The 27516-nt window shown below is 41.0% G+C and overlaps 1 protein-coding gene across 3 annotated transcripts in view; it reads left to right on the top strand.

The window, feature by feature from the left end:
* LOC104941225 (neurexin-3b-beta-like) overlaps nucleotides 1-25350 on the top strand; it is a 122041-nt gene extending 96691 nt beyond the window's left edge. For 2 of the 3 annotated variants that reach the window (XM_010766291.1, XM_010766292.1), the window contains 2 exons: nucleotides 12312-12390; nucleotides 22851-25350. In XM_010766291.1, the coding sequence (XP_010764593.1) occupies nucleotides 12312-12390; nucleotides 22851-23830 (1059 nt within the window). In that variant the 3' untranslated portion in view covers nucleotides 23831-25350. The remainder of the gene's footprint in view (nucleotides 1-12311; nucleotides 12391-22850) is intronic. The other variant, XM_010766294.1, reaches the window with a different exon arrangement.
* The last annotated feature ends 2166 nt before the right edge of the window (nucleotides 25351-27516 follow it).

A 27516-nucleotide genomic window follows, 5' to 3' on the forward strand; every position in this document is an offset into this window, starting at 1 on the left:
ACAGCGGCGAGGGTGGACAAATTAAATGCATTTTATTTTATTTTCACCCCCCGTCCAAGCTGTTTTCCTTTTTGCTCCACCTCTCACGCTCACCTTTTTTCATTTCCCCATAAACCTGGAAAGACCCAGACAAATGTGCTGACTACAGGAGGCCGCTAAGAAAGGCCCACCGAGGGTGCTCATTCGAAATATCAATATTTGATCTAGGAAATCATTTAGCGCGTGGCGTCGGCCCTACACGATGATTCTGGAGCTCATTCCGTTGTCATTTATCTGCTTAGTCGCTGACGAAGGTTAACAGCGGGACTTCTTAGCACTCCTTTTGTTTGCTTTCATCATCTTACAATGTTGTTACTAATGAAGAACAAACATCGCAGTCAAATGTTTTATTAGAATCACAACTGAGTTATTTTTAACCTACTTCTGTGCTGCCAGTTCCTTGCCCCTCTCCCTTCATCATTTGTTTCTCGGATAAATCATCTTATCTGTCCCAGAGTGTCCAAAAAGAGTTGTGGCAGCCTATTGATAGGGATATGGCCTAGTGCCATTGATTCCCCTTGTAATACAAGCCTCTCCCTTGTCGGCCTGTCAAAGCTCAGATCGGACATGATAACGCGCGCTTCAGACAGCCGTCAATAGAAAGGCGAAGCTTCCGCCATGGAGATGACTATCTCTTTCTGATAGGAGGGCTGGTGGAGTGGGAGCTACAGTGAGATAGAGAGAAAGAGGAGCCAGGAACGGGAGTCGCTCTGACCTCTGATTTCTGTCACTTTTCTGGGCCATTTCTGAAAATAGTCCGCTGTGCGTTGCCTCATCTATAACATGTGGGAAAATATGTGCAAGGTAGCGAAGGAGCACCTCAGGGAAGAAGAAGTTGCTTTGAATCGAGTCTTTGATTTGCCCTTGCCTCGCCGCCGCCGTCGTCACTTTGATCTCTGAACATGCAACCACATTGGATATCCATGGCAACTGGCTGCCAGCATGAGTCGCTCGAGGAAAATGGATTTGTTTGGGGTTTATTCCCATCAGACACACACACAAAAAATCCGCCATTGGGCATCGTGGCATTGTAAATAAAGCAAATTGGGTTTGATAGCGGGGCTTTATAATGGGGATCTATAATGTTGTGTCTCTTATTCTCAAAAGGCTTTGTTTCTCAGTGTTCCCCTCAGCCTCCGGGCACAGAAACATGTGAAGGTCATTCGTTGTGATAAGTCCGTGGTGCGTTCAGGAGCAACCTCCCGCGCCCTCCCTGCTATGACTCACTGTACTGTACTTATGTGCTCATGTGTGTTTAGATTCCCCTCTCCCCTCCAACGCGCAGCACTGTTCATATTTCATGTCATGTGTGTAACCTAGGCGGCGTTTTAGACCTGACTCTGCTTTTTCTGACCCCGGGGGAAAACTATAGAGTGGTCGAGCACATCACGTCTTTCTTCTTCTCACCCTGCTGAGCACAAGCCGCTGCTTTGATGCGACCGATCCAATCACCGTCATGCTCAGCAGAATATTCCTCCGCAGACGCAGCAGATGTTCCCTGTTACCGGCCGTGCATTTGAAGACTTTTATTCCAAGTTCTCTGTTTGATTGAACCTCAGACGATCAGAGATGGTAAAAGTACACACATCCTTTCCTCAAGTAGAAGTACAGATACTCGTGTTTAAAAATACTCTTTTCAAAGTAGAAGTATTGACTAAACTTCTTTACTCAAGTAAAAGTAAAGAAGTATGGGCTTCGAAATGTACTTAAGTAAAAATTACCCATAACTCCCATCTTTTTTAAAGAGTACCTGACCTCCCTTTATATTAATAGAACAATAATGTCATTGTTAGCTAATGAATGTTTGTTTCCATGCTGAACAACGGCAACATGACAACGTTTTCATTGGTCCCTCTTCTTTAGAGAAGACCAGGAAACGATGGATACACGGATCGTGTTCAAATCAATAGGCACGCAATGACTCTAAATAATAATGATCACGCCACCAAACACACATTCAAACTAAAGGAACCAGCCTGTTAGGAAAATGTAGAAAGTACAGGTGTTTGTGTTCAAAATGTAAGAAGTAAAAGTAAAAAGTAGTCAGAAAAATAAGTAGTGGAGTAAAGTACTGATACCAGAAAAATGTACTTAAGTACAGTGACGAAGTATTTGTACTCCACTATTTCCCACTTCTGCAGACGATGGATGTAAACACACAATCTAATGATGAGTTATTTCAAGAATTAGCTGGGGGAAAAAAATCACTTTTTCTGTAGTTGAAGTTGAAGTATGGCATAGTCTTAGAAAGTCTCAGTTTGCCATGAGGTGATTACAATTTCACCATCTGTGGAACACAAGTGATACTGCGTCATATCTTGTTTAAATTTAACTGTAAAGTCAGTGGGGGTTCAGCCATGCCATTTTATCATCTGCAGGTGTGAAGAGAGGGTGTGAGTGCACCTGCATGCTCATTATAATATGGAAAGCCTCAGTAGTTAAGCACATTGAAAAGCATTTGAAATAATGAACACAAGTGATAGAAACTAAGTAAATCATGCATTTTTTCCTGGCTCTCAGTTTTATGCTTCAAACTAGGTGGATTGTGCTTTGCTAGAAAACATTTCAAAGTGTGACTGGGCTTAAGTGAATATTAGATTTTATTTGTTCTTGGAAGAAATCTGCCCCATACCGGTTGCATGTATCTGCTTGATGCAGCAGAACGTGGCAGCCTGCAGTGAAACCGCTGCTCCTCTAATATGGCTGAAAGGGTGAAAAGCCTTGATGTTCTTATTGTCACTGATAGTTTTTAAGGACACATATCTTGCCAAAATATTACACATATGTTGAAATGAAAGGATACACTCACATATTGTCAAGTCTAGCTTAATACAACACAATATGTACACTTAGAATAGTGTTTTTTTGCCTTACCAGACCCTGTAGCTATCCACTCCTTATGCTCTTTCAATAAAGTAAGAGAGAATCCAAAGCCGAGGTCTGTTTACAAATTTATTTCAGCTTTAGCTTGTATAAGGCTGCAGCAGCCTTGTACAATCCTTTCGAGGTAAACCCTTATTTTTGTGGGTTTAATTCCTGAACAATAGAGAAAATGTCAATACATAAGAATTGTGTTTGTTTATTTTACTTTTATATATTTTCATTTATTTTTCAGTTTACCCAATTCTAATATACAGTATATATTTTTTAATAGTTTTTACCTTTTTATTTCCTGTTTATTAGGTTATTGAGGTTTTCTGTTTTTTTTTTTACTGGGAATAGGTTGTAAAATGAATGAAAAATATTTATCCATACATTTTTTTTAAAAGAAGAGGAGCGATTTAAGTGATGAAAAGAAAAACAATTGAAGCGAAAAAAGTAATCAGAACTTGCTCAGAATACATATTGTATGGGAGTGTTGATTAAAGATAGACTTGAAAACATATTTTTTTTAAATAAAACTCACTTTAATTAACATTTTACATGAATAACCAAAGCAGTCCTTCCACACAACTTGTCTTTGTAATATAAATTAAAGAGTCTTTGCTGAAAGGCACAGTGGTCTTTTTTGGTAAAGTGTTGGTTTCCCAAGCTTCCATTTTATTGTTAATCAATCCTGCAGCCTCTTTGTTCATTCTGAGGTCAGGCCTGACTGGTGATGGAGCATGCATCCATTCAGCAGCTGAGGTAATTGCAGCTCCGCTTGTTAATGCTATCTGCATTGCTGCTGGCTGATTCACGGCCCAGAATCCCTGACGAAACATCCCAGAAGCTTTGTCGTAACAGAAGCACCCAGCATCTTTGCGCCTTCTCTGCTTTGTCAGTGTCTTCGCCATCACTTGTGAAACTACAAGCTGTGTGTTCTGAGACCGCTCTCCCATGAAGGCTGTCTATCCCCATCGACCGCCGGCGTGATCCTTTTAGTTGATGTGCTGAAGTGGTCAGAGGTAAAGGCTGTTTTAATGAAGTCTGCCTATTGATTTGGCCGTGGCGTTTGCTTGTGGCGTTAGGAATTTCCGCATCACTCGAAGGCAGGGTAATCAGGATAATCAGGCACGACGCACATAGCCTCTGAGTTTTTATGTTCTGGAATTGTCCCGTATTATAGACACAGGAAGTAGAAGGCATGCATATATTAGAGCTTCCCACACACACACACACACACACACACACAGAACAACTGCCTGTAAATCCCACCACCAACTCTCTTAAAAATGACGTTTGTTGAGAATAATTACAGCGAAAATGAAATCACTTTGCTGCCAAAATATGTCCCACTCTATGTTATGGAGATTTACAGAGAGAATTGGATTTCCCCAGCTGTGAAATCAGTTTGTGTTGTCCCGCTGGCCAACCGCATCATTTTGCTATACCCCGCTGTAGGCTCCCATCGCTGCGTCTTTTCCGCTCCATGAGCACCCTTTGCATTTACAGCATCATGCTATACGTTATCATAGACGTCTCCGGTGGACTGGGAGAAGATTTTGAGCTGCGTGTCACTTCATTGGTTAAGCATTAGCACCGAACGCGAGAAAAATAGCACCCTAAGCCCTTGATCAGCAGTGTGAACTGTTGTGACACTTAGAGATACATTGTGTGTTTATGAAAATGGATCAGCCGCTTATCTAGTGGATCTACAAATGTCTAACTTGGCACTTCAAAAGCCCTCTTGAATTTATTCGAGTGGTATCGTAGTTGTTTTGATTAGAGGGTCTCTTACTACGATGGTTTTCAGTCAAATGCAAGGTGAACACATTGACTCTTGAGTGTGTCCTTTCTGCCAATGAAATGTGACCTTTACAATACATCTGTCCTCCTCTTATCTGTGAATTGGCTTGAAGATGAAGTCCATAAGGATTGTTCAGCTGCAGCAGGATTTTGGCCAGACAAGTCAAGAGGGCGGAGAGATTATCAATAGTTTCCGGGAGGCTTACCTCTGGGTTAAAAGCCGTGCCATTTGACATCACATTGATTGGCCATCCTAATCAACACCTTCGTCAACAGTCATAGCAATGTCAGTCCTTGTAGAAATGTTACATGGAACCAGGGGCGGATCTAGACAAATATTCATGGGGTGGCAAGAGAATTTCAGGGGTGGCATCCCCTGGCAGAAGTATATGCTGATTTAATCGCAGTCATATCAATCAATGTTAACTTGGAAAGCAACAATATTGATATTTTAACTCAATAACATTAGGTGACATTATTGTGGCACATCAGTAAAGCCTTAAATATAAATATATAAGGTGGCACACGTAATTTAATGAATTTTAACTGAATGAGTTGGTTTAACTCTTAGACCAGCAGGGGTACCAAATATGCAGACTGCTGCAATAAGTACATTAATTAACTGTCTCATCGATGTGTGTCTGTATGAATATGATCATATTAACAATCATATTATTCCTATCAGCTGTCAATCACTGTTATGATTCACATATTCAGTGTTATTATTAAATAAACTATATTTTTTGGAGGAGTTAATGATGAACGTTCCTCAAGATGCTTGCTCACCCTCTTTCAAATTTGAAAGACCAGTAATTACTATCATAATTCAAAAGAATCAAAGGAACAGTTCAGCGCCCCACAACTTCATTGCAAACATTTACAACCTTGACTTTACATCAGAAAGAACAAACATTAAAGAAATGACTAACTGCATCAGTTAGGGTTAAAAAACGTGTATTCAGCTAAAACATTGCTTTCACTTGCACTCGGACATTAGAGATTTTCTCTCATAAATGTCCGATGAGCCACAACTTTTCTTTCAAAACAAAGCTGCCAAATGGGGTGGCAGCTGGGGTGGCAAGGCATTTTTCTGAGGTGGCAGCTGCCACCCCGTGCCACCCCGTAGAACTGCCACTGCATGGAACTAGTCCCATTTGTCTGCTAAGTTTTTCCAAAATGCTCCATTTCATCTCAACTCAATGATAGTTGAATAATATTGCGTGATCACAATTATCTCCATGGCCTAATATCAACTCTGTGTTCCCCATAATACACTGATTCCAGGGGGAAGTGTACCCCAGAGGGTAATACTGCAAATTGTCAGGGGCTACACTCGGAGATTGTAACTAAACTAATTTGATGGGGGAATAACGATAATATTTTTTCAAATATATTAAATGTTTTAGACTTAAATTCAATATTCCTTCTGCAAATATCTTACTATGAATATTTATTTTTCAATTTCTCTAAATCCTAATTGCTCTTATTGTTTTTATACAGTATATGCACCATTATGTGTGAACGTGCTTGCACTAAAACGGATTCTGATTCTGATAAATAAACGTATGTAAATGTTCATAGCACAAGTTGAGTGTGTAGTTCAGGTACTGCAGGTATTTTCATGAATTTCCACATATACCGTACTCCAATAATAATAATAAATAATACATTTAATTTATACTGCGCTTCTCATCTGCCAAGACAAATCTCAAAGCGCTTCACAACAAAGGACACTGATGCAATTTGAGAGATTAAACAAATAATAATAATAATAAAAAATAAAAAATAAAATAAAAGTCGGAGATAGCGATAAAAATGGCAATACTCCAGGTGTACCATGCTCAAAGTTTATTGGAAGACCTGCCGAAAGAAGAGGGTCTTAAGGCCAATGTTCTGTACACAATCTGTGTAACATCTACGGTATAGAAGCAAAACTGTTTACCTATGTTACAAAACCTGATAGACTACTTGTAGGCTGATTATTTAAAAAATGTTACCAAAACATGTTTGGCTGTTTTTAAGCCTTTATTATGATGTACAGACTGCAGGAAATGACGAACAGAAAGATGCCACAAGGGTCCCTGGCCAGTTTTAACCAGGGGTGACTGCGGTCCATAAGTGATCTCCAAAGCTGCAGAGGAGCCTTCAAAAATATGAATATGAAATTACATCTATTTTAAATGTAAAATAACTCTTCTGTGTGATGATAAAGGGCCACTTCAGCTAAATTGATGGTTCCGAGGTGGTTCTTCAGAAAAAGAACCTTGGGAGCCACTGCTCTAATAAATGTGTTTTTAATGAAATCATGCTGCTTATATATACATGTATCCTGCAGTCTGACAGTCAAAGTGAAATCTGTCTCCCTTTCTGCTCACATGTTGGGATGTGCTGCATGGATACTATAAGCAGCATTTAGGGAGTCTGATGATCATAGCAGTTTTTTCTTCACCCCGCACCGCAGGGGGACACCGTATATAATATGAATGAATGCAAATTTCTACAGAATTATGTGACATGAGAAGAGTCTCTACAACTTAAATATCTCATTAGAGATTTTACGGATTTTATTTTCTGTATGCATGAGAAATGGTAGACATTACAAATGTATTACGGTGCTCTTAAGAAGATGTCTTTATATCTCTCTCTCACTGTATTGCCATGTGTTGCTGCAGCCTTCATCAATCATGCAGAAACTACATGAGTCGAGATTTCTCTAATCCCTTACAGACACCCAGTTCCTTGTTAACATAACGTGTAGAAATTCACTTCCTTGGAGAAATGTAACCTTGTTATATATGTGCATAAAAACATCATTCAGATTTCACCCGTGTTTGACTGGACATATTGGAAGTTTTGTTAAAATTGCCTTAACAACAGTTACAAACAAATGTCCTTAGATTCGAATAAATAAAATCCGATTTGATTCCATTAGATAAAATACTCCATTTATTACAAATTGAAAATGTTTTAGTCACAGCAGCATGTAAAAAAAACGAAGAAAATATACATATTAATAATCTAACGATATATATCTATAGAGCGCACGTAGAAATACACAATATAAAAGTATACAGAATAATTTTTTTAAAAACGTAATATCCTAACCCAGTGGTTCTCAACCTGTGGTACGCGTGCCACTGGTGGTACGCCAGCTCCCGCTAGTGGTACGTGGAGGAATCTGACATATAAAAAAAAAAATAATAATAAAAAGATTAATTTATTTTTTTTATTTTTTTTTATTCAAAGGTAGGGTAGGTAATTTTGGAGAAACCAGCTCGAGTGAGCTAGAATTTGAAAATACAAAACCGGAAAAAATATGCCACTTCCTTACAGAGCCTTCCACAGATGACATTTTTTTAAGGATTTTTTGTCAAAGCACTTCAGATATTCATTGCTATCGGGATGTTAAGAGCATTCCATGGAATATAACAAAAGTGTATCTCGAGCCGGTTTCTCAAACGTACCCCACCTTTAACCTTTACACATAACACAGACATATAAAATACAGGAAACAGAACTAAGTAAACAAAAAGACGAAAAGCAGTCACTACATTGTGCACATTTGGGACATTAAGGTACACTGTTATTACTGCAAGAGCAGCTGATGGTAAGACCTTATGTTAACAGTAGGCACTAACCTCAGACAACTTCAATTTAAAACAGGCTATAGTTTGAGGCTTGATTGAAAAACATTAATTACAAAATAAATCATACTATCAAAATACTACAACGAATGAAAATAAGCTTGAGATAATTGAAACTGTGGTTTAAATTAGTTCTAATAGGCTATTGCTGTTTTTAGATTTAGAAACGAAAACATTTATTTTATTTTATTTCTGGCGTTGCTAATTACGACCTTACTACCCGCTAACGTTGCAAGCAAGCTAAAGAAAGAAGAAAGCTGAATGATGTTAAAAACGTGGCTCAAAACGGGAGGTATTCGGAAGAGAGGTACAGAGGAGAATATTAGCAGCGAAAGTGAACAAGTGAATGAGGAGGAGGACAATCATCAACCGAGCACAAGCGCAGGCTCCGCAAGCAACGCAAAAGTGATATGCACAGCTGCTGTGATGGAGGAGAGAAGTGACTCAGGAAGAAGGCATTTGCTCAAAGGATGGAGAGAAGGCTGTGACCGAGGTCAAAAGCTGAAAAAGCACACACTTGTCCTTAATTGTCATCTTTTTTCTTTTCATTTTTACTTTGCCACCACAGAAATGGCAATAGCAAACATCAGCAGACTGAAGATTAGCTATTAGCCCTTAGGCTCATGGAGGCTTCATTATTATTGTGGAACTGAATTCCCACATTTTCTGTTACAATGTAGGTTGTTGCAGGAAGCCTACATTCAGAGAGAGAGAGAGAGAGAGAGAGAGAGATAGACTGCCCTCTGTACATGTAGCTGTGGCTGACAATAAATAATGTTATTATGAATACATTTTCCTCCGAGTCCTGCATGAACTGTGCATAGACTGTATTTTAACATTGGTCATATGGTGGTACTTGGAGAGCCAACTATTTTCTCAGGTGGTACTTGGTGTAAAAAGGTTGAGAACCACTGTCCTAGAGCATCAAGGTCCATTATTGCCCCCATAAGGTACAAACTGTAAGGGTACTAATATGTACCCTTGTTAAGGGGTACAATGGGTGTACCTTTGGGGGTACTGCCCCAGTGACGAGCTGTTGGACCCCTAAAGGTAAAAATTTAGCACGTTATTTCTGACAGTGTACGATAATTACTTTATCTGTTTTAAGTACCAAAGTTGATAAAAACTCAGAGAATTCCTTGGGCAGACACACACACCGTTAATATTGGGTATTTTTGCCTGGTGTTTTGTGTGGTCGTGGAGTGAGAGAGAATGACACAAAAACGTGTCTTGTTCCTGGGGGGTGGTGGGTGATGAAAATGACACACCAGGCGTGATCCGCTCGCGCTAACTGGTAGTGAGACACTTTACAAGGATAGTTCTCGTATTCATAACAAATTCAGTTTGAACTTTGTTTATATTATTTCTTAATGGAATGTTAGTATAAAATCAATACGATTTTGTTTACAAGCCTGTGGCGATTAGAAGAGACCAGGGAGTTAGACATTACTACTGTACCATCATCGGGGGTACAGTAGTAAAGTCGCGAACAACAGAACCCACCACGGGTCGTTGTGTACACCGAAGCATTTATTAACCTGTCGGAAGACCCTTTTGGACCAGACTAATTCTCTCTGCCGTAAGTAGGATGAAACCTTCCACGTTTAGAGAAAGCCGTTTGTAAAGTTCCGAAACACCGAATTTAGGTACTGTTTTGTCCTCAACTTCTGGTCCTCCGCCTTCAGTGTCAGAATGGGCGAAGAGACGGCGAGAGAGGAATCCGTCAGTAGGTATCCTTTAATGCTNCTTTGCAACCACAGAAATGGCAATAGCAAACATCAGAAGACTGAAGATGAGCTATTAGCCGTTAGGCTCATCTGCTCCTGGAGGCTTCATTATTATTGTGGAACTGAATTCCCAATAGGACATTTTCTGTTTCGATGTAGGTTGTTCCAGGAAATGACATGTGTGTACAGTTTACATTTGTTGTGTGAGAATAAGTTATTATTTTGTTCTTTATATTCTCACTTGTGGTGAGTGTGAGAGAGAGTGAGAGAGTGAGAGAGAGAGAGAGAGAGAGAGAGAGAGAGAGAGAGAGAGAGAGAGAGAGAGAGAGAGAGAGAGAGAGAGAGAGAGAGAGAGAGAGAGTGAGAGAGAGAGAAAAAAAAAAATACATTTGCCTCCGAGTCCTGCATGGACTGTGCATGGACTGTATTTTAACATTGGTCATATGGTGGTACTTGGAGAGCCAACTATTTTCTCAGGTGGTACTTGGTGTAAAAAGGTTGAGAACCACTGTCCTAACCTATTACCAAATGAACTATAAACATCGGATAGATTAAACTTTGAATTTTATTTAGACAGGACAATACTGCTAGTTTTCGGTGTTACAAAGTGATGTCACTATGTTACAGAAGTAAATAAAGGAGTCGAATGGAGGCAATGTGTGTGGAAAAGAAACTCCCTCTGGAGGGAACCTGGGGATTTTAGCCTTTGTAGACCATTTACATGCACTAAACCTATATAACACGCTACAAGGAAGAGCATAAAATGGCACCTTTAAATTGACATAATGAAGTGTGTGTCTGCAGGTTGTATTTACCAAATAAACAAGCTAGCTAAAATGATAATAACAGATTGTCTATTCAGCATAATGTCGCATTTAAAACTGATTGGTGTGTAAGACTCTGCTAAGCCGCTGCATCAAAGGCAGCGGAAATATCTGCTCTGAGAGGCTGCCGGCATCAGCTGCAGAGACGCTGCATGAATGGGCCGGAGAAAGGCAGTGCTTTCAGCTGATGCTCGGCTGTGGAGATGGTCTCACGCTGAAATTGCTGGAACAGACTTTGAAGTGGCTCTGCTTTTTCATCTATTCTCTGTCTGTGTCCCTGCCTCTCACATCTGCCACTATCATAATAACAAGCAATAACCCTCTTTCAGCGATAACCAAGACTTTTCCGCCTCTAATGTTGCTTCAATAAATAGTCGTGTTTACCAAGGGGCCATATTTTACAGCAATTTAGTCTAGAGCCTCCCCTGCTTCGTTTCTTTCCTCCTCGTGTTGGAGTACAGTACATAATGTGGTGCATTATGCATACAAGCAACAGACATGCATTAGCGCATTATCAAATGTAGTGATACAGAAAATGGCACAGTCCATCACACATCACAGCACGCATTAGGAGTGTGTGTGTGTGTGTGTGTGTGTGTGTGTGTGTGTGTGTGTGTGTGTGTGTGTGTGTGTGTGTGTGTGTGTGTGTGTGTGTGTGTGTGTGTGTGTGCATATGGTAGAGGCGGACAGCTTTCTCCGGGCCCCGGTTGAAAGCAGCAGCTCAAGCATGGGGGCGCGTTTCATTAGTCTGTCAAACTCAATGATATTTAGAGCCCCACACCCTCGGCCAGGCCTGGAAAACTCAATCAGCGCTCTGATTTCATAACCCTGCTTGGTGACAGGGCTTATTTTATCACCCCGCTGATTCATTCTAATAAACGCTGGCTGCCCAGCGCACCACAGCTGAAATACTACCCCTTCCCACCCCCCTCTGTCCTCCATGGGTCGACCCGAAAAGACGGGGGGGAAAGGGAGGGGGCGGGATAAATCAGAATTGTGGGAACTAGAGTGTGCAGATAATCCATCGGCTGGTCCGGGGTGTAGCTAGCAAAGCCATCCGCCCTCTTCCTCCCTCCTGCTGCACCCTTTAGCACAAATCAGAAGCCGGGGACATTGTTGATCTGCGAGGGCCTGCTGGGGCCATTGATTGTGGACGACAGAGGAGGAGAGGGCCGATAAATAATCCGGGGCAGAGTGCGGAGGGTGAAGGAAAACAATTATCTGCGGAGGTGGAAAGCACATAAAGTGAAGAATGATAAACACTGTGAAATATGATTGACTCCAAGTGATATATGGAAGCCGAAGGACAGGCGAGAGGTCTGTGTGTGCAGAGATATCCTTGGCTGTGTGAAATGAGGACTCGGTGTGCCTAACCACGTTTCCCTGTGCATGTGTGTCTTCCTCCACAGACGACTGATGACATTGTCTCGTCGGCGGAGTGCTCCAGCGATGACGAGGACCTGGAGGAGTGCGACTCCGGACATGCAGGTGGGATGGGTGTGTCAACTTGTGCTTGCTCTCAACCTGGTCTATTTCTCCTTATCTTTCTTTGATTTGCTATCCGAGGAGCTTCTCCTCTTAGCATCATGTCCCATGGGAGCTTCAAGTGTAACTTTGAAAAAAAAAAAAAAAAGCCCTCCGAAAAGTAGCCACTGTGAGAAATATACACTAGTGTGAAGGGTTCTCAGTGTATATCCAAAGTTTAAAGAACTCTTTGGAGATGGATGAAAGCAGTAAAGAACTCCTATATCCTTAGCATGCTCTCTGTAGGAAGTTACCTGTAAAGCTTACATCTATAGTCAGTAGTCAAAGCTCACACCTTCCATCTCTTGAACAAGTTACACTTAGCTATGGGGCACTGGTTGCAGACATGAAGAAGCGTTGATACTAATTTTGGGTTCTCAGCATTCGGTGGAGAGCAAAACTTTACTCAACAAAGTACGAAATTAGTATCAAGCGTCATGTCGCCCGCACTGATGCTTCAAAATGTATCTGTCCTGTACTGGTTGATTTCCTCTTGCTGTGCGTGTGTGTGCGTCTCTCTTGACAGAGGATACATTTTGAGATTCTTTCGAGAACAAAGATGCTTTCAGCATAGATACTGTGATATGTAGCAGACTAACTGCAACAGAGCCTCTTCCTACCTTTTCCTTCCTCCTTCTTCTTCTTCTACTTCTTCTTGTACTCGTTTGTACCTCTGTTTCCTTCGTCGGAGGCTTGCCTTACCTGAAACATTCTAATAGAGAACAGATATCCTCGAATTTCTGTGCGCATCGTCTCTTTTCCCCTCCTCCCTTCACACACACACACACACACACACACACACACACACACACACACACACACACACACACACACACACACACACACACACACACACACACACACACACACACACACACACACACACACACACACACACACAGATCACTTTGTAATTGCATCAAAGTGATAAACTCAGTAGATTTTGAATTTAAAATCACAGCTAGAATTTAAAGAGTAGATTTTAAAAAGGTGGTTATTTTGAGGAAACTTGGGTTTGGTCGACTTTTAAACAACAGCTGTCAATCACAGGGATGCCTGGCACATATACTTATAGTACGAAGAGAGCCAGGAGAGTGAGCACTATTAAAACTGGCTCAGTGTGTGAAAAGCGTCTCCCCATAGGCGCTCTGTAAATCATTAACAGCTCCAGCTATTTGATTGCTTCACTGTCCTTCAAAACGCCATCACAGTGGACTAATTGATGCCACGTTAATCTCCCTAAATACGGCTCATCCTAGCACCGAGCACATGTCCACTTTTCACTGCTAATAATAAGTCTAAATTGAAACAATGCGTTGCCCTTTCGCTTTGCTATCTCTGCTCGGAGAACATAACAGATAATCGCCCGTTTATTTGTCATTCTCGGAAATTAGGTTTTTTCCCGCGTACTTTTGTAGATATCCCGCGTAAGTCATTTTGCCTTTTTTCTTCCAATCTGTGGGAGAAACTCATTTACTTTGAAGCCTTATCACGCCATTTGTTTCCTTGAAATGATGACCACATTTAGGTCCTTCGCGCTCGTGGCTTTTAATGTGAAGAGAAAGCCATTTTCTCCGCGTCTCCGTGCAAGAATTGAGGTCCTTTATCTGCAAGCATGAGTTGCTCTCTTAAGTCAGAGATTAACTGAAATTGAATGGACACATTTCTGCAGCTCATGTGTTTTGTTTTTCATTTTCATTAGACTATAAAAAAGATCCCAAACCCAAGTATTCTCAAAAGTGGAAGTGCAACAAAGCGTAATGTAAGTTCACTAGAGAGAACATGGTACCCTCCCCTCATATAGTGGCAACATATGTAGTCATAAACACTCATACATACTGTACATTTCACCATGTGGACACAGAAATTCATATCCTCATTCCTTGCCCTGCTTTCAGTCGTATGAACAGTTGCATGACATGTTTGTTTCTTTTTCCGTTGCATTTTGGTTTGGATTTTCTCCTGTGATGCACATGTGAACATCTCTCCTCTGTATCGATTTGGACCCAGCTGTTGGGTTGCTTAGCTTTATTTTTGGTTGTTTTTCTTTTGGGGGGGCGGGTCGAGTGGGGTGATTTTTATTTTTTATTTTATTGTGGTCATTTGTTTTTATTTCTTTGGTGTCCTCCTCATCATCCGTCGTCCATCCTCCAAGCAAGGATAAAGCCCCTCCTCCCGTTTTTGCCTCATCTTGTGCCGCATGAACTTTTGGTGGTTGGAAAATTGCAAAGTTCTCCTCATCAAGTTTGTGTTGTTTATCATTTTTTTCGTGCCACATGGCTTCTAGAGAAACACATCCCCCCCCCCCCCATTTTCGATACAACATAGGGAAATGAACGGCAACAAAATCTTTTCTTGCCATCATCCTTTTTTTGGCCTTGTGCAGGCAACCCCATTCTGTCTCAAGAAAGTTGTGTGTGAAAGAATGACTCCCTGTCTCCCCCTTCCGAGCGCTAACCCCTCCCCCCCCTCCCCTCTCCATTCCCAACTCACCCCTACCCCCCCTCCTCACTCTTTCTTTTAGCCTTTCTGCATATACATGTCTGTTTGAATGCAGATGGCATAAAAAGACTTTTATTGCCACAAAGTATATCTGTTTTTCTATTCTATCTGTTGCTCCAAGTAGAAGGCATTTGTGGCATGCACACTGTACTGGACTGTACCGTAGCTCTATAGACTAACTTATAATCCTCTCCCCCAAAACTCCCCTGGCTTCTGCATGGATATGATTGGCATCCATTTTGTGTACTGCTTCCTCTCCACCCATAAGTGTCAGGCTAACCCCCCCAGCTGGCTTCTACTACATGTCGGTGTGTTTGGGGCCACAGTGGGGGTCCCGCGCCCCCGCCGTGGCCCCGTTCAGCTCCTGTGTTTGTGCCTGCTGTGTGTCAGAGCTCCGTCTGCCAGCCTGTCTGTTGTCTGTGGTCGTCTCGTGTTGTCTGTGTTATTAAAAGAAACTGTTAAACCTTTCCTTCTCCCCTTTTATCCCACGCGAGTTCCACAAGAGGGCAAATAAGCAGTGTGCCGTGACAGTCCTCTGAATAACAAACATCAACATCACTTTAAGTCCAGCTCATGATAAAAGTACTCCCACTGATGGAAAATATGTTCAGTTGCATTCAGAAACAGCAAGATACCAATGTATGATTTAATTTCACAGTGATTAACAGTGTTGCAGCTTCTCATTACCGTGTAATCTGAGCAATTTCTGTGATTAATATGTAATTATCTTTTATTAATTGATGCAAATTATTTTTTGAAATGCAAAATCGAAATCTTTGATTTGTACATACCGTCCCTACAAGTTGCTTTAAATCTTTTAATCCATAGTGTTAGTCAGATCAGATGATACATTTAAATTAGAATAATATAAAAAAAAGGCTAACTTGTACTTGAAATAAGTAATGCTAAAAATGGACGAATGCAGAGCAGACATTATATACAATAATTGTTATCAGAAAAAACATGGATGTTATAAACAGCATTAATAATGGCTTTGCTCCATCATCCCTTGTGGACATATCAATGGAATCATCGCTAACACCTGTTTGTCCAGCTACAGCTATTCAATATGTCGGCCACGAGAAAGGTACATCACATTGGTTGCACTGTGCCATTTCCGGTTATAACAAAATCTAAAACAAAATTGGATGATGAAGGATCAAATGACTGGGCATAATATGAAAGGTGACAAAATAAGAGAATTCTCCCCCAACTCCACAGTTTAGCTGTTTTAAGCGTTTTAGGCTCTTTCAGCTCATTCTTTTGGTTTTATGGGCGGCAACCTAGTTTTCAACAAAGGTGTTGTTAACAATGTGTTGCACTGGGCCTAAAATGCCCCGAAATCAGGTTTAGGAATAAGGGAAGATCGTCATCATAGTGAAAGAAAATCTATGTTGACTGTTGGAAGACAGACTCCTGTAGATACATCCCCCTAGCCTCCACACTGTGACTTTTTGCTGCACTATAATAATGTTGCTGCAGAGTGTAGATATACAGGTAGGTGTTTCAAATCTGTTTGATTTAACACAACATAGTCATTCCTCTAGTAGTAGACAGCCTCCAATAAATCTCTTTAAACAGGGTAACTGTAGCACTCCCTGTGACAGTCAATGGATTGTTTAAAGATTGTGTGTTTTAATAAAAGGGCCGTGAATGGTCCTGCATGCGCCATTACCCTATCAGCCTTTGATGAAGTGGAGCACAGATCAAACAGGTCTAACATCGTATACATCTCTCTTCATGGCTTTGGCCTTGGTGGGTAAAGTTGCCAGTCTGTGGCTCAAATTGATGTTGAACTGCATGTTGTGAGATTTCTTCATTGCAGTATATTAAGAGCCCCGACACGTGCGGAGGTACAGAATAAAGTATGATAGGGATGGATCACTGAGCTTCCTCGTGGCGTCAGCTATGGCTTTCATCAAGCCCCATCGGTCTATCTGTCACTTCAACACAGGCCTCGGATCAGTTTAAAGGTTATTCAGCTGACACATGTCCACCGAGTGCAGAGGTGCAGCCTAACGGCTGTACAGCAAATCGACCGTCTGACAGGGGCAGTCGCCACGCCGGCTGGAGACGCCAATTGAATCCGCCAGACTGCGCCCAGCCCCATGATGACAGATTAAGAGCTATCTGCCATGCACCGTGGCTCCAGGACCCTCCTCCTGCAGCCGGAGGGTGGTCATGTGTCCTTACAGGGCAGACCTTTCTGCTGGCTGGACGTGTAAACGGAATACTTTTAGAATGGAAATGAATTTTCCATCAGTGGGAAATAGGACCTCTCTTGGCCGGCGTGTGCATTGGCAAGATAAAGTAATTATCAGGGTAAAGTGCACGGCTTCTTAAGATACATGTTGCTCTGCCTTTGCACAGGGCATCAACATAATCCCTGGCATGTCCCTAAAAATGTGTCCACACTGACAATCTGTGTTTTGCTGGCTCACTGATAATCACCTCCCTACCTGTGTTGGTGGAGACGAATGAATCTGCTACAGCAGGTGTCTGTGCACAATGCGCGCAGCCACAAGGAGATTTCAGGGCCCAAAACCACTGACTCACCCACAATTTGCAGCGTTGAAATCCCATTGACTCAGTTCATCCATGGCTGGTGCTGGTGCACCGGCTTTCCTCTTTTATGGTGTAGCGTAGTGAAATCCCTGACACACCGTGGGATTCATCTCCATTCGGAAGCCTCAGCAAACGCTGGATGGACACGGGGATCAGGCCGGGAGAGAGAAGAGAGAGAAAGTGCTGAGATTTCTGCATCTGTAGCTTTCAAGCTGCTTAGCTAGTCATTCAATCAGCCGCCTAAATAACTACATTTACTTAATTCCTCTTCAAAAGCGAGCTTGCAGCAGATAGTCTTTTTTAGAATGATGAAAAGCAGAATGCATGGAATTCAGTTTGTTTTTAATGCTCTCGTTTCTGTGGTTTGAAAAGATAGTATCAGGTTGTCTCATTGATTTGAAGGCTATTCAGCGAGCATTAGCGCATAAGCGACATTTATTAATCTAAAGTCCTGACTTCCTTTGCTTGAAAAGGCATAAAAACAGAGAATTCAGCTGTAGATCTAGCGGAGAGGGGGAATTATTTGGAAGGGAGGCAGAGGCTTAGAATAAAATCCCATCCATCTTGACGAGTGCGGAAAACAAACGCACTCTGGTTAAGCAAACCCATTAGAAAGCACAGTGTTTGTCTGCTTCAGAAAGGCAGCAAGATGTGCAACGCTTGTGCAAGAGCTTACACAGGATTAAAGTGTTTACCAAAACATCAAGGTCCTCTGCACTGACTTGACTGGAGACCCTCGACTGCAGCGGTTCCCCTCCCTAACAAGTGTTTTGTTGATATAGCGCAAAGCTAACAGTTGCCGAAAGCCGTTAGCCGAGAATGCAGCGATAGGATGCAAACAAGGCCACGACAGCAAGGGCAGAGTTGGATGAATAAAGCCTCGGATGAAATCACTTACTGTGTGCTGTTATTGTTTATTTAACAAGGCGGGGAGTTTGTCTCTGCCAGTAGAATAATATCACAGCTATGTGACGCGCTACATTCCTACAGTAGAGAGCCGAGTAATAGCATGTCAGAAATTCAAGCAGGAAATGCACATTTAAGACGTCAGGATTGATAATAAATAATCAATACAGTGTGTAGTATTATTGTTATTATTATAAACCTAGTTGTGCGTAATAGATGAGGGAACCAGTTTGCAGAAGACTAAAAAAAAAAACTTGAAATCTGAAGAAAAAAAGAGCCTCACATCTATTTAAAGTCATCAAAGGTACTTAATAACAACTATATTGTTACAAAATAAAGCTAATAATAGTTTAATAATAATAATAAGCCCTCTTGTGGAACTCCCTTTTCAACATCTGTCGAACGAAGGCTGTTGGTTATGCACATAACACAAAGCATCCAAACATTGAGTCTAAAATGAGCTCATTAATTATAACTCTACTTCCCCTCGTGATGAATTAGTGAATGCAGTGGGCCTAAAAGCCACATAATGCTGGTTTTACATCAACCATGATGAACCCTTCCCCTGCTGATGAATGGTTTCTTTGCCTGACGACATATCCCACAGCCCTTTGGTGGCAGTGAGCTCTAACGGACCCCCTTCTTAAGCCCCTCCCCCCCACCTGTCCCATGGCTTGCTGTATTGTTATTGTATATTACTCTCCCTAAATGCAACTTACTTAAGCATGCATTAACCCAACTTCTTATAGTGGAACTCAAATCCAAAATAAAAACCATGTCTGATTGACCTCTCTTTCTCTGACGTACATCCAGATTGCACGCCCTGTCCCGTGTTTTAAAAAATACTAACAAGAGAAATGTATAAGTAACTAATAATAAACTTTTATTATTAGTTAAGCGAAGGCGGTGACACTTTGCCTATAAACTGTCCCCCCTCCTCTTTGTCTGCCTCAGTGTGTGCTTTCTGGTTGTTCATCTTTGATAGTGTGATAAATTTAATGCCTTTCTTTCTTGCTTGCCAATCTCTTTTATTTTGTCTTTTTGTACATATATGTTCAAAAACACATATATGTGTATCTATGTTTCTTTTTCTGAAAATGTTCACATTTTTAATATTTGCTAAGAGTTACCAATGTAATGATGATTTCCTCCCTAATTAGAATGACGCTTCGTCTTTTCTCTATGAATTATCACTATTTTGTAAACAGGAGGTTCATTTGAAAGATTTGGCGTCAAAAGGACACAGCTGCATTGGGTTTCCAAATTCACATCCTCCATAGAGAAACGAGAGAAGATACCTTCCAAAGTACACCCTCACCACTATCTGTGAAAAGTGTTCCAAACTGTTTTTTATGCTGATTTCTAATATTTCCTGTTATATGATAGCCACTTTTTGATTGAAATTTGGATTTAAATAGTGGATTACTTTTGTGCATGGCAAAGAAGTTGCAGCTTAGGGTTTGTAAAACTGTCAGTGTTGAGAGTGCTGTTCTCTTTTGTAGATGGGCATGTATATGCTCATTGTTTGTATATCCCCATCCCTTCCTTACAGCCAAAAGCTCTAATGCCGCCCGACCGCTTCGTGCCGCCTTTACATGGACATGGCAACTGATGTACACGTTCACCCCCATCTATGTCATTTCCTTCCTAGTATGTTCATAGGTCCCACACCCCCCNCCCCCCAACCCCCCCGTCACACTCCCTCCTCCCGATCCCTTTACGTAGAGATTCTAAGATATGTACAGTCATCCATTTGTTCATTAATGAAGTTCAAAGTCGAGCAAAAAAAGAAAAAAAATAGTCATCTAATCCGGCTGTAGATATTTACGAAGAGACTTATATATCAAAGCAAGAATTATAGATATACAGTTTTCTTTTTATACAAAAATGTAATGATTATCCAAAAAAAAAGATATCCTGAACAGAATGGTGAAGATTATTTTCATGTCATGATGTGTGGATGTATGTGTTGTTGCCTCCCTGTGCCATCCTGTCTAAAAAGAGAAATATATACTACTTAATCAGAAACTGCTAAAAAAGAAACTAACCTAACTTGTCCAAAGGCATTCTTACACAACTTTCTTTTGTAAACATTTTTTCTTCCTGCCAAAATCATGCGGGCAATTTGTTGATGTAAGTTGAAAAAACTGATGGTATGCTTTCTTCCTTTGAAAATGTTTTTTTTTCTTTTTTGGTAGGCTTTATGATTTTCCAAGCTGACTTTGTTTTTACCTGTTGTTTCTACGTACTTATTACTAATCCCTTTCTGGATAGCTCTATCTGTGGCTTTACTTTGTGAATGTTTTTTTACAATGTTTGCTCTAACTCTAAACTCTTTTTGCAATGCCTTAATTATGATTTCAATTTTCCTTCATTTCTTGTGTTCTTTTTCTTTTATTGTTCCTAAAGGTTTGCATCTCTTTATAGTGCCCTGTTTGTGAGCCGTTGCAATGTACAAACAAGCCACTTTGGCAAGAGGATAAGCAGCTTCAATAGACATCTGAATGTTTCAAAGTCTTTGTAGTCGCCCAACAATAGGCTTAACCAATAAAGCGTGTGGTATCTAGCATTCCCAAATTGATTTATTAGAATGAGTGAATGTGGGAATGTTTTTTAAGCACATAATATCAGTACTAAGTGGTAAACACAGTCTGTTACAAGCAAGATTTTCTCACTAAAGAGTACATATTGGCAAACATTCAGGTGTGATTGAACTGCCCGGTGACTTTGTGCCATCGTGGTAACTGTAGGGGTCAAAAGGCAAGAGGCTAGGGCAAACAGGGGAGCCCACTAAATGCTGTACTTGCTATTCTTTATGACATGTGAGTGGGGACTTTTCGCTGGGACAGTTTGCTTCTGTAGATCAGTGTGGGACCCTCCAACCTATCTCCTGGAATCTCGAATTTCATTTTTCTTTTGGTCAACCTTTCAGACACTTTGGTTTTCTGCATTAAAACTACACAAAATCCAACCAAACTACGTGCTTAGTTCGAGCAGAAGATCTTGGTTTGGCTTAAACTAATATAAAAGTGTAATTAAGCCAACATCAAGTTTTGTTTTTCACATCAGACGCAAACATAGGCCTCGTGAGGGGTGTATTATGAAGCCAGATGAATGGGCTAGAGAGGTATGTTGAGCCTAAAGCCAGAGCTTTCCATACAACGAAGGTGGCTCTCTTAACCTGGCACCAAATGAAGCCCAGCGGTTACAGTAGAGCCTTCTGTATGCATGGCATTGGGCCTACATTTGTTTCTCCGCAGCATGTTTTTATTGCCAAGTATGTTTTTTAATATATTGCAACTAATAAAACGCTGGTTAGCAAATGGCCTAAGGAAGAAAGTCTGGGTTCACAAAGACGGTTGATAACCACCTTTGTCGTACCCGTTACCTCTGAGTAGGGTAGGTGTGTGTTTTGTCAAGCCAGCCATTCAAAGAAACCCTGTCTCTGTTGAACTTCGTAGTATACCCCCCAGGAAGAAATCACTTTGTTTGACCATCTATCCCACCAAATGTCTGCACTACGTCGACTTGAGCAAACTTGAAAAAATTGATTTATCATAACTCAAAAACAAACAATATCCAAGAGAAAGTATGTTTCCCTTGAATTGACAATGCAGCCTTGTGTTTGTGTCTTTGATAGACTTAAAAAGCCAGTCACATCTTTAAGAGGCTCATGGCCTTTTTCTCTTTTAGTTTGGTTAGTATATGTTCTTGTGCATAAGTCAACGGGGTTAAAAAGCGCATCTCTCAGCAGCTTAATAAAACACCTTCAAAAAAACAGTTTTTCATTTCAGACTTAGTTAACTTGCTCTCGGGTCCACTGACTTGCACTTAAATTACAAACAAATGCTAATACCCTCTGCTCCTTTTTATCCACAGAACGCATCTTTCACTGCTCCGTTTTTGAACTGACTAAAAAGGATTTACACTTGAAGATAAATGAATCACGCCTCTTAAAAGCCGCAACTAGTCATTTATGTGGAGACATATAAAGCATTTTAGAATGGAACTAAATATAACCCATCATTGATGTGATGATATGTTGGTGTACATAGAACATCTGATAACTATGATTAGTGGATAGTGAAGTATAAAGGCAGTGCTGATCTGAGGACATGCAGGATAAGTAGGACTTAGTTTGCGGAGTCCATTTATTGTGGCTCACCCCTGTGCATCCCTCAAAGCCTTTTGATGCAATGTATACTTTATTTATGGCTGTTGTTTTCCTTTCAGTTTGGGTCTTGTTTGAGTTTCTTTGTTTTTGCACTGGTACAGTATTTTCCGTTCTTTCTTTCTTTGTTTATCTTCAGTTCATGTTTCTTCCCTTTGTTGAGCTTTGCTTTATTCGTTCTTTGGTTTACGGTTCTTTTGGTGTTCGGCTGCTTCTTGCTCTGCTGATAGAAGACGTTCTGCCTTCTGACTTGTGTCTGTTTCTCTCTTTCGCTTTCCAGGAGGGGAACTAGTTATCCCCATACTAGTCGAGGAACCCATAGACATCCCTTCTGTATCCACCCGTTCTCCATTCATCCCCCTCCCCCCAACCCTTCGCCCCGTCCTCATCATTATTGAGACCACCAAAGAATCCTTGGCCATGGCCACTGAGGCGGGGGTACCTTGCTTGTCGGACCGAGGCAGCGATGATTGTGATGATGATGGTGATGGTGGTGATGATGGTGATGATGATGATGATGGCATGGTGATTTCGGGGTTTGGCTCTGGAGAAGCTTTCGACTCTAGCCTGCCCCCGACTGACGATGAAGATTTTTACACCACCTTCTCCCTGGTAACAGATAAGATCTTGACCACATCGGCCTATGAAGGCGGCTACAAAGCTCTCGCGCCCAAGTGGGAGGCCAAGGACTTGAGGCCTAGCAAAGCCTCTGAGGCAGGTAGGACTACCCCCACCGCGCCTCTGCCCGACCTCCGGGGCACGCCGGCGGTCCCCTCGGACACGCCACCCAAGCTGCCCGCCGGGAAAATGAACAACCGCGAGGTAAAACCCCTGCAGCCGGACATTGTCCTGCTGCCCCTGCCCACGTCCTTCGATCTGGACGGCACCAAGCCCCGGGGACCCTTCATCACCTCGCCCATGCTGCGCACGGTGCCCGCCGCCTTGCCCACGGTGCCCGGCGTGGTGCGGCGGGTGCCCCCGGGGGCCTCAGAGGTGATCCGGGAATCCAGCAGTACCACGGGCATGGTGGTGGGCATTGTCTCAGCAGCCGCCCTCTGCATCCTCATCCTCCTCTACGCCATGTACAAGTACAGGAACAGGGACGAGGGTTCCTACCAGGTGGACGAGACGCGCAACTACATCAGCAACTCGGCACAAACCAATGGCGCTGTGGTGAAGGATAAAGCACCCAGTGGCAGCGCCAAAGGTAGCGCTGGTAGCAAGAGACCGAAAGACAAGGACAAGGAATATTATGTATAGAACTCAAGTCATTTCCCAACACATAGAAAAATAAACTGTTTGGAACACAGTAATAAACATTTTGACAGTACCATATTGGCAACTGTGATTTAAAAAGGATAAAAATATCTTAAGAACTCAAGGCTTACTGAGTCACTGAAACATTTACAAAAGAACTTTAGCTTATGGAAGCACACTTACTATTGTAAGCTTTACAGAGAGACAATGTAGTGCAACTTCAACGGGACTCAGCGTGGATCTTTTTAAGGAGTGCCTGCTGGAGACATTTGGCAGTGTGTATAACATCGCTCAAACATCCACGCGACCCTAAGTGACTGTCAAGAGGTGTGTGATCCTTGGAGTTCTAACGACCTTGCCCAATGTAAACCTGTAAAATACGATCACTGTCATTTCGGCCATTCTGAGCATGCATGTGAGGTGTATGTGACGTGGTGCTGGCATCTGTGTAAGTGAGGGACCTCAAGAAACTATGATTGTCGGGAAAGTTGGAAGTCAAAAAGTGATTTCACATTACAAACGGTTTCATTAAATGTAGCTTTCATGGATGCGATAATGAGCTAAAGTATATGTGTAATGAAAGCTGTTGTTTCGTTTCTACTTTTTTGTTTGTTTTTGTTTATTCATTTAGTAAGTAATTTATTAATTTATTGAATTTAGGTCCTTTTTTTGAAGGATGATGACCAGTCAGGGTTGACTCGGCAGTGCATAGTTACCGCTCTGCAAGATGTGATACAGTAATGTATCTCAATATTCGCCCCCCACCCCACACGTCTCAGCTAAGGATTGGACTGCTACGCATGGCAACCAAATTCTAGATGGTGTTCAAGCGTGTAAGAGTGGATCCACCAGGAAAAATGCACATCACACTGATATTTCTCTGAATTTTAAATCTCTGATAGCATTTTTTCTTTTCTTTTGTCCAGTTTTCTATACATTTCCTGAAATGTTTGAGATTTGTGGATTTAACTATTGCAATCTTTAAAAAAAAAAAGAAAAAAAATCCAGGCTAAAGACTCCAGTGTGAACCAGTGTGATTCTATCTGTTGTCACAGACGACTGTGTCAAAACAGCAAATATGTTTACATATTTTAATACATCATAGCCGTTGTGCTTTGCGGGTCAATATTGTACAGAAAATTCAAGTTTCTGTTGATTTTTTTAAAAGTTCTCTTGTATAGACAGACCATTTGATTTGATTTCACTGCTGTAGCAACGCGACAAAGAAGTCATTTTATTATTTTTACCCAGGGATGCCTGGAGATAAAAAATGATGTGCACAAGAACATTTGTTTAGGCGGGGAGCAAATGTTGTTAGATTAGACGTCTAGTCTCTCTGGATGGTGTTTCTCTTCAGTCGCATGAATATTTCACCATCAGAAGCTGTCAGTCAAATAGAAAACACCTCCCTCAGATCTTGTATTAGGAACTCCTCCTTATTCTGAACTTGCTTTGATCATGTTATTTATTTTTTTATTGGAAATTTAAAAAACAGAACAAGAGAATAAAGACAGAATATGATGGATTTGGAAATCTATTGCTAGCACCTTACTGACTTACAGGTGTTTCATTTTTGTTTCCTTTTTTTAACTGACGTCAATGTTCGTCTGCTCAACTCGTCTTTTTGCATTTGTTTTTCTTCTGTTCATCGTGTAGCTTCATTTCATGTCTCATTTTTATGAATTTCTCTTCCAGCAATATGTTGTTTTTTATGTCATTATTTATTGCTGAAGGTTTTTTGTTCTCATTTTCATGCGAAATCAGTCGGTGTGTATGTTCACTTTGATTTTTTGTGTTGGTACTTGGCTTTTTTCAACCAGTTAATTATTATTGTCTTATGCTCCTTTGACTCCAAACAATTCCCACGAATAAAAAAAATGTTGTTCCCAAACTCTTTTCGATGTGAGGTTGCTGTCCCTCACTCATCCATGTTGTGGTGTAAATGCAGAAGACCCTGCAAAGAGATGGAGATAGATACCATCTACAGCGTAGACACAATTTCTCATCCATTTTGCTATCGCTTCAACAATTTCCTTTCATACCAAAAAGTGGTGTAATTTCCATTCAAATGAAGTCCAGAGCAGAGCGCCGCAACACTATCATTTACCTATAGATGATTATGCAAATTCACACAGTGTTCATCGTAGCAACAAGAGAAAAAAAGGACGGCTGCAGAAAACGGTTATTAGAGGGTCCAAAGACTTCACAACAGCAGAGAAATGGCTTTGGGTTTTCTTTAGAGTCAGACCTTTGTGGGAGTGCACAGCCAAATGAGATTCTTCACAACCATATGGCCGGGTTATGAGTTACACACTGTCCATATTTTTGCACAAATGGGCTGTCACAGAGCTGGTCATTATCTTGCAATAGCCCATTGATGTAGGATATCAGAGCGGCATGTGTGAGTATATCCAGATCGCACAATGACTACATATTATCTCATTCGTCCTGCCACAGGCAATGGGAACATGAAGGCCAGCAGGGACTTGCTTCACTGAGAGACTTCTTTATACAGTCGAAGGCACACCCACATTTCAACATTCATTTGTTCTATTTATCGGAAATGTGTTCTGTATAAGTCAACACAATAAAAAAGTAAATGTGAAACAAAACAACATTCATTTTAGCGAGCAATGATATTCAATACACATTTCATCCTGCCGTACGAAGGCAAGGAGCAATGAAACTGAGAAATGCAGCTTTAAAGCGGCTGTGATCAATACTTGTATATTAACAAACTGAAACATGATTACCGTGTGAAAGGGGTCGACGGTAATGACACATTTACAAAGAATTATCACACTCAGTTCCTCTCAGCTCTACAAAGCATTTCAGCTTCTTTCATTCAATTTCAGACATAGCACACAGCTATTTTCCAGGAGAAGAAAGCTCTAAATTCCTCTGTAGCATCAAAGGGCTTACAATTTGCCTCTGTTGCTCCCAAACAATCCGTTTATGCAGGTTGTTAGTAAGCAGTCATGCCTAACAGAAAGACGAGGTATAATGACTTTATTTTACACCTTTTCAATTACTATATCTTTAGTTATGTAACTCTGCCTTTGGACAAGCTACTATTCACAGAATGCAAACACAGTGGTGTTTCAGCTTTCTTGTGCATTTGTTAAGGCCTCTTCACACGTCAGAACCAAGGTTTGGTTTTAATTATATTGTTTACATTTGATCTGGTTCATTGTGGTTTCACAATTGCCACAATGCCGCCACTCTAAATAACTAAACATAACATACCTATCACACCTGTAATTACTTCAGTGCTTCTTCTCCCTTTATTAGCAATATTTCGTTTTCTGAGAAAAAAAAGTGTGCTGTCAAGGGGTCATGCATTGGTAAATGAATTCAAACTATTACTGTTTGAATGAATAGAGAAATGTACTGATTTTTTTTGTGTAATGCTTATATCATTTTTGAAGAATAACCTCCAGATTTGTTCTGTTTTTTTCCAACTGACTCTTTTTTTGTTATTGTACCAATTGGCACTTAAACGTTTGGTTTGCACTTTTTCCGACTTTTCCAATGCAATTGGTCCAAAACAATAAAAACAATTAAACAAAAAAATGTATTGACAGTAAAAACAATGAAACCATAGATTTATTTGATTTTGCCCAAGAACCTTTTTCTTTCGTCAGACCAAAGCTTGGCTGTTTGTGACAAGTCTTTATAAACTGAAACTA

This window comes from Notothenia coriiceps, unplaced genomic scaffold (genome assembly GCF_000735185.1).
Source record: "Notothenia coriiceps isolate Sejong01 unplaced genomic scaffold, NC01 NC01_scaffold00003275, whole genome shotgun sequence".
Lineage (NCBI taxonomy): Eukaryota > Metazoa > Chordata > Actinopteri > Perciformes > Nototheniidae > Notothenia > Notothenia coriiceps.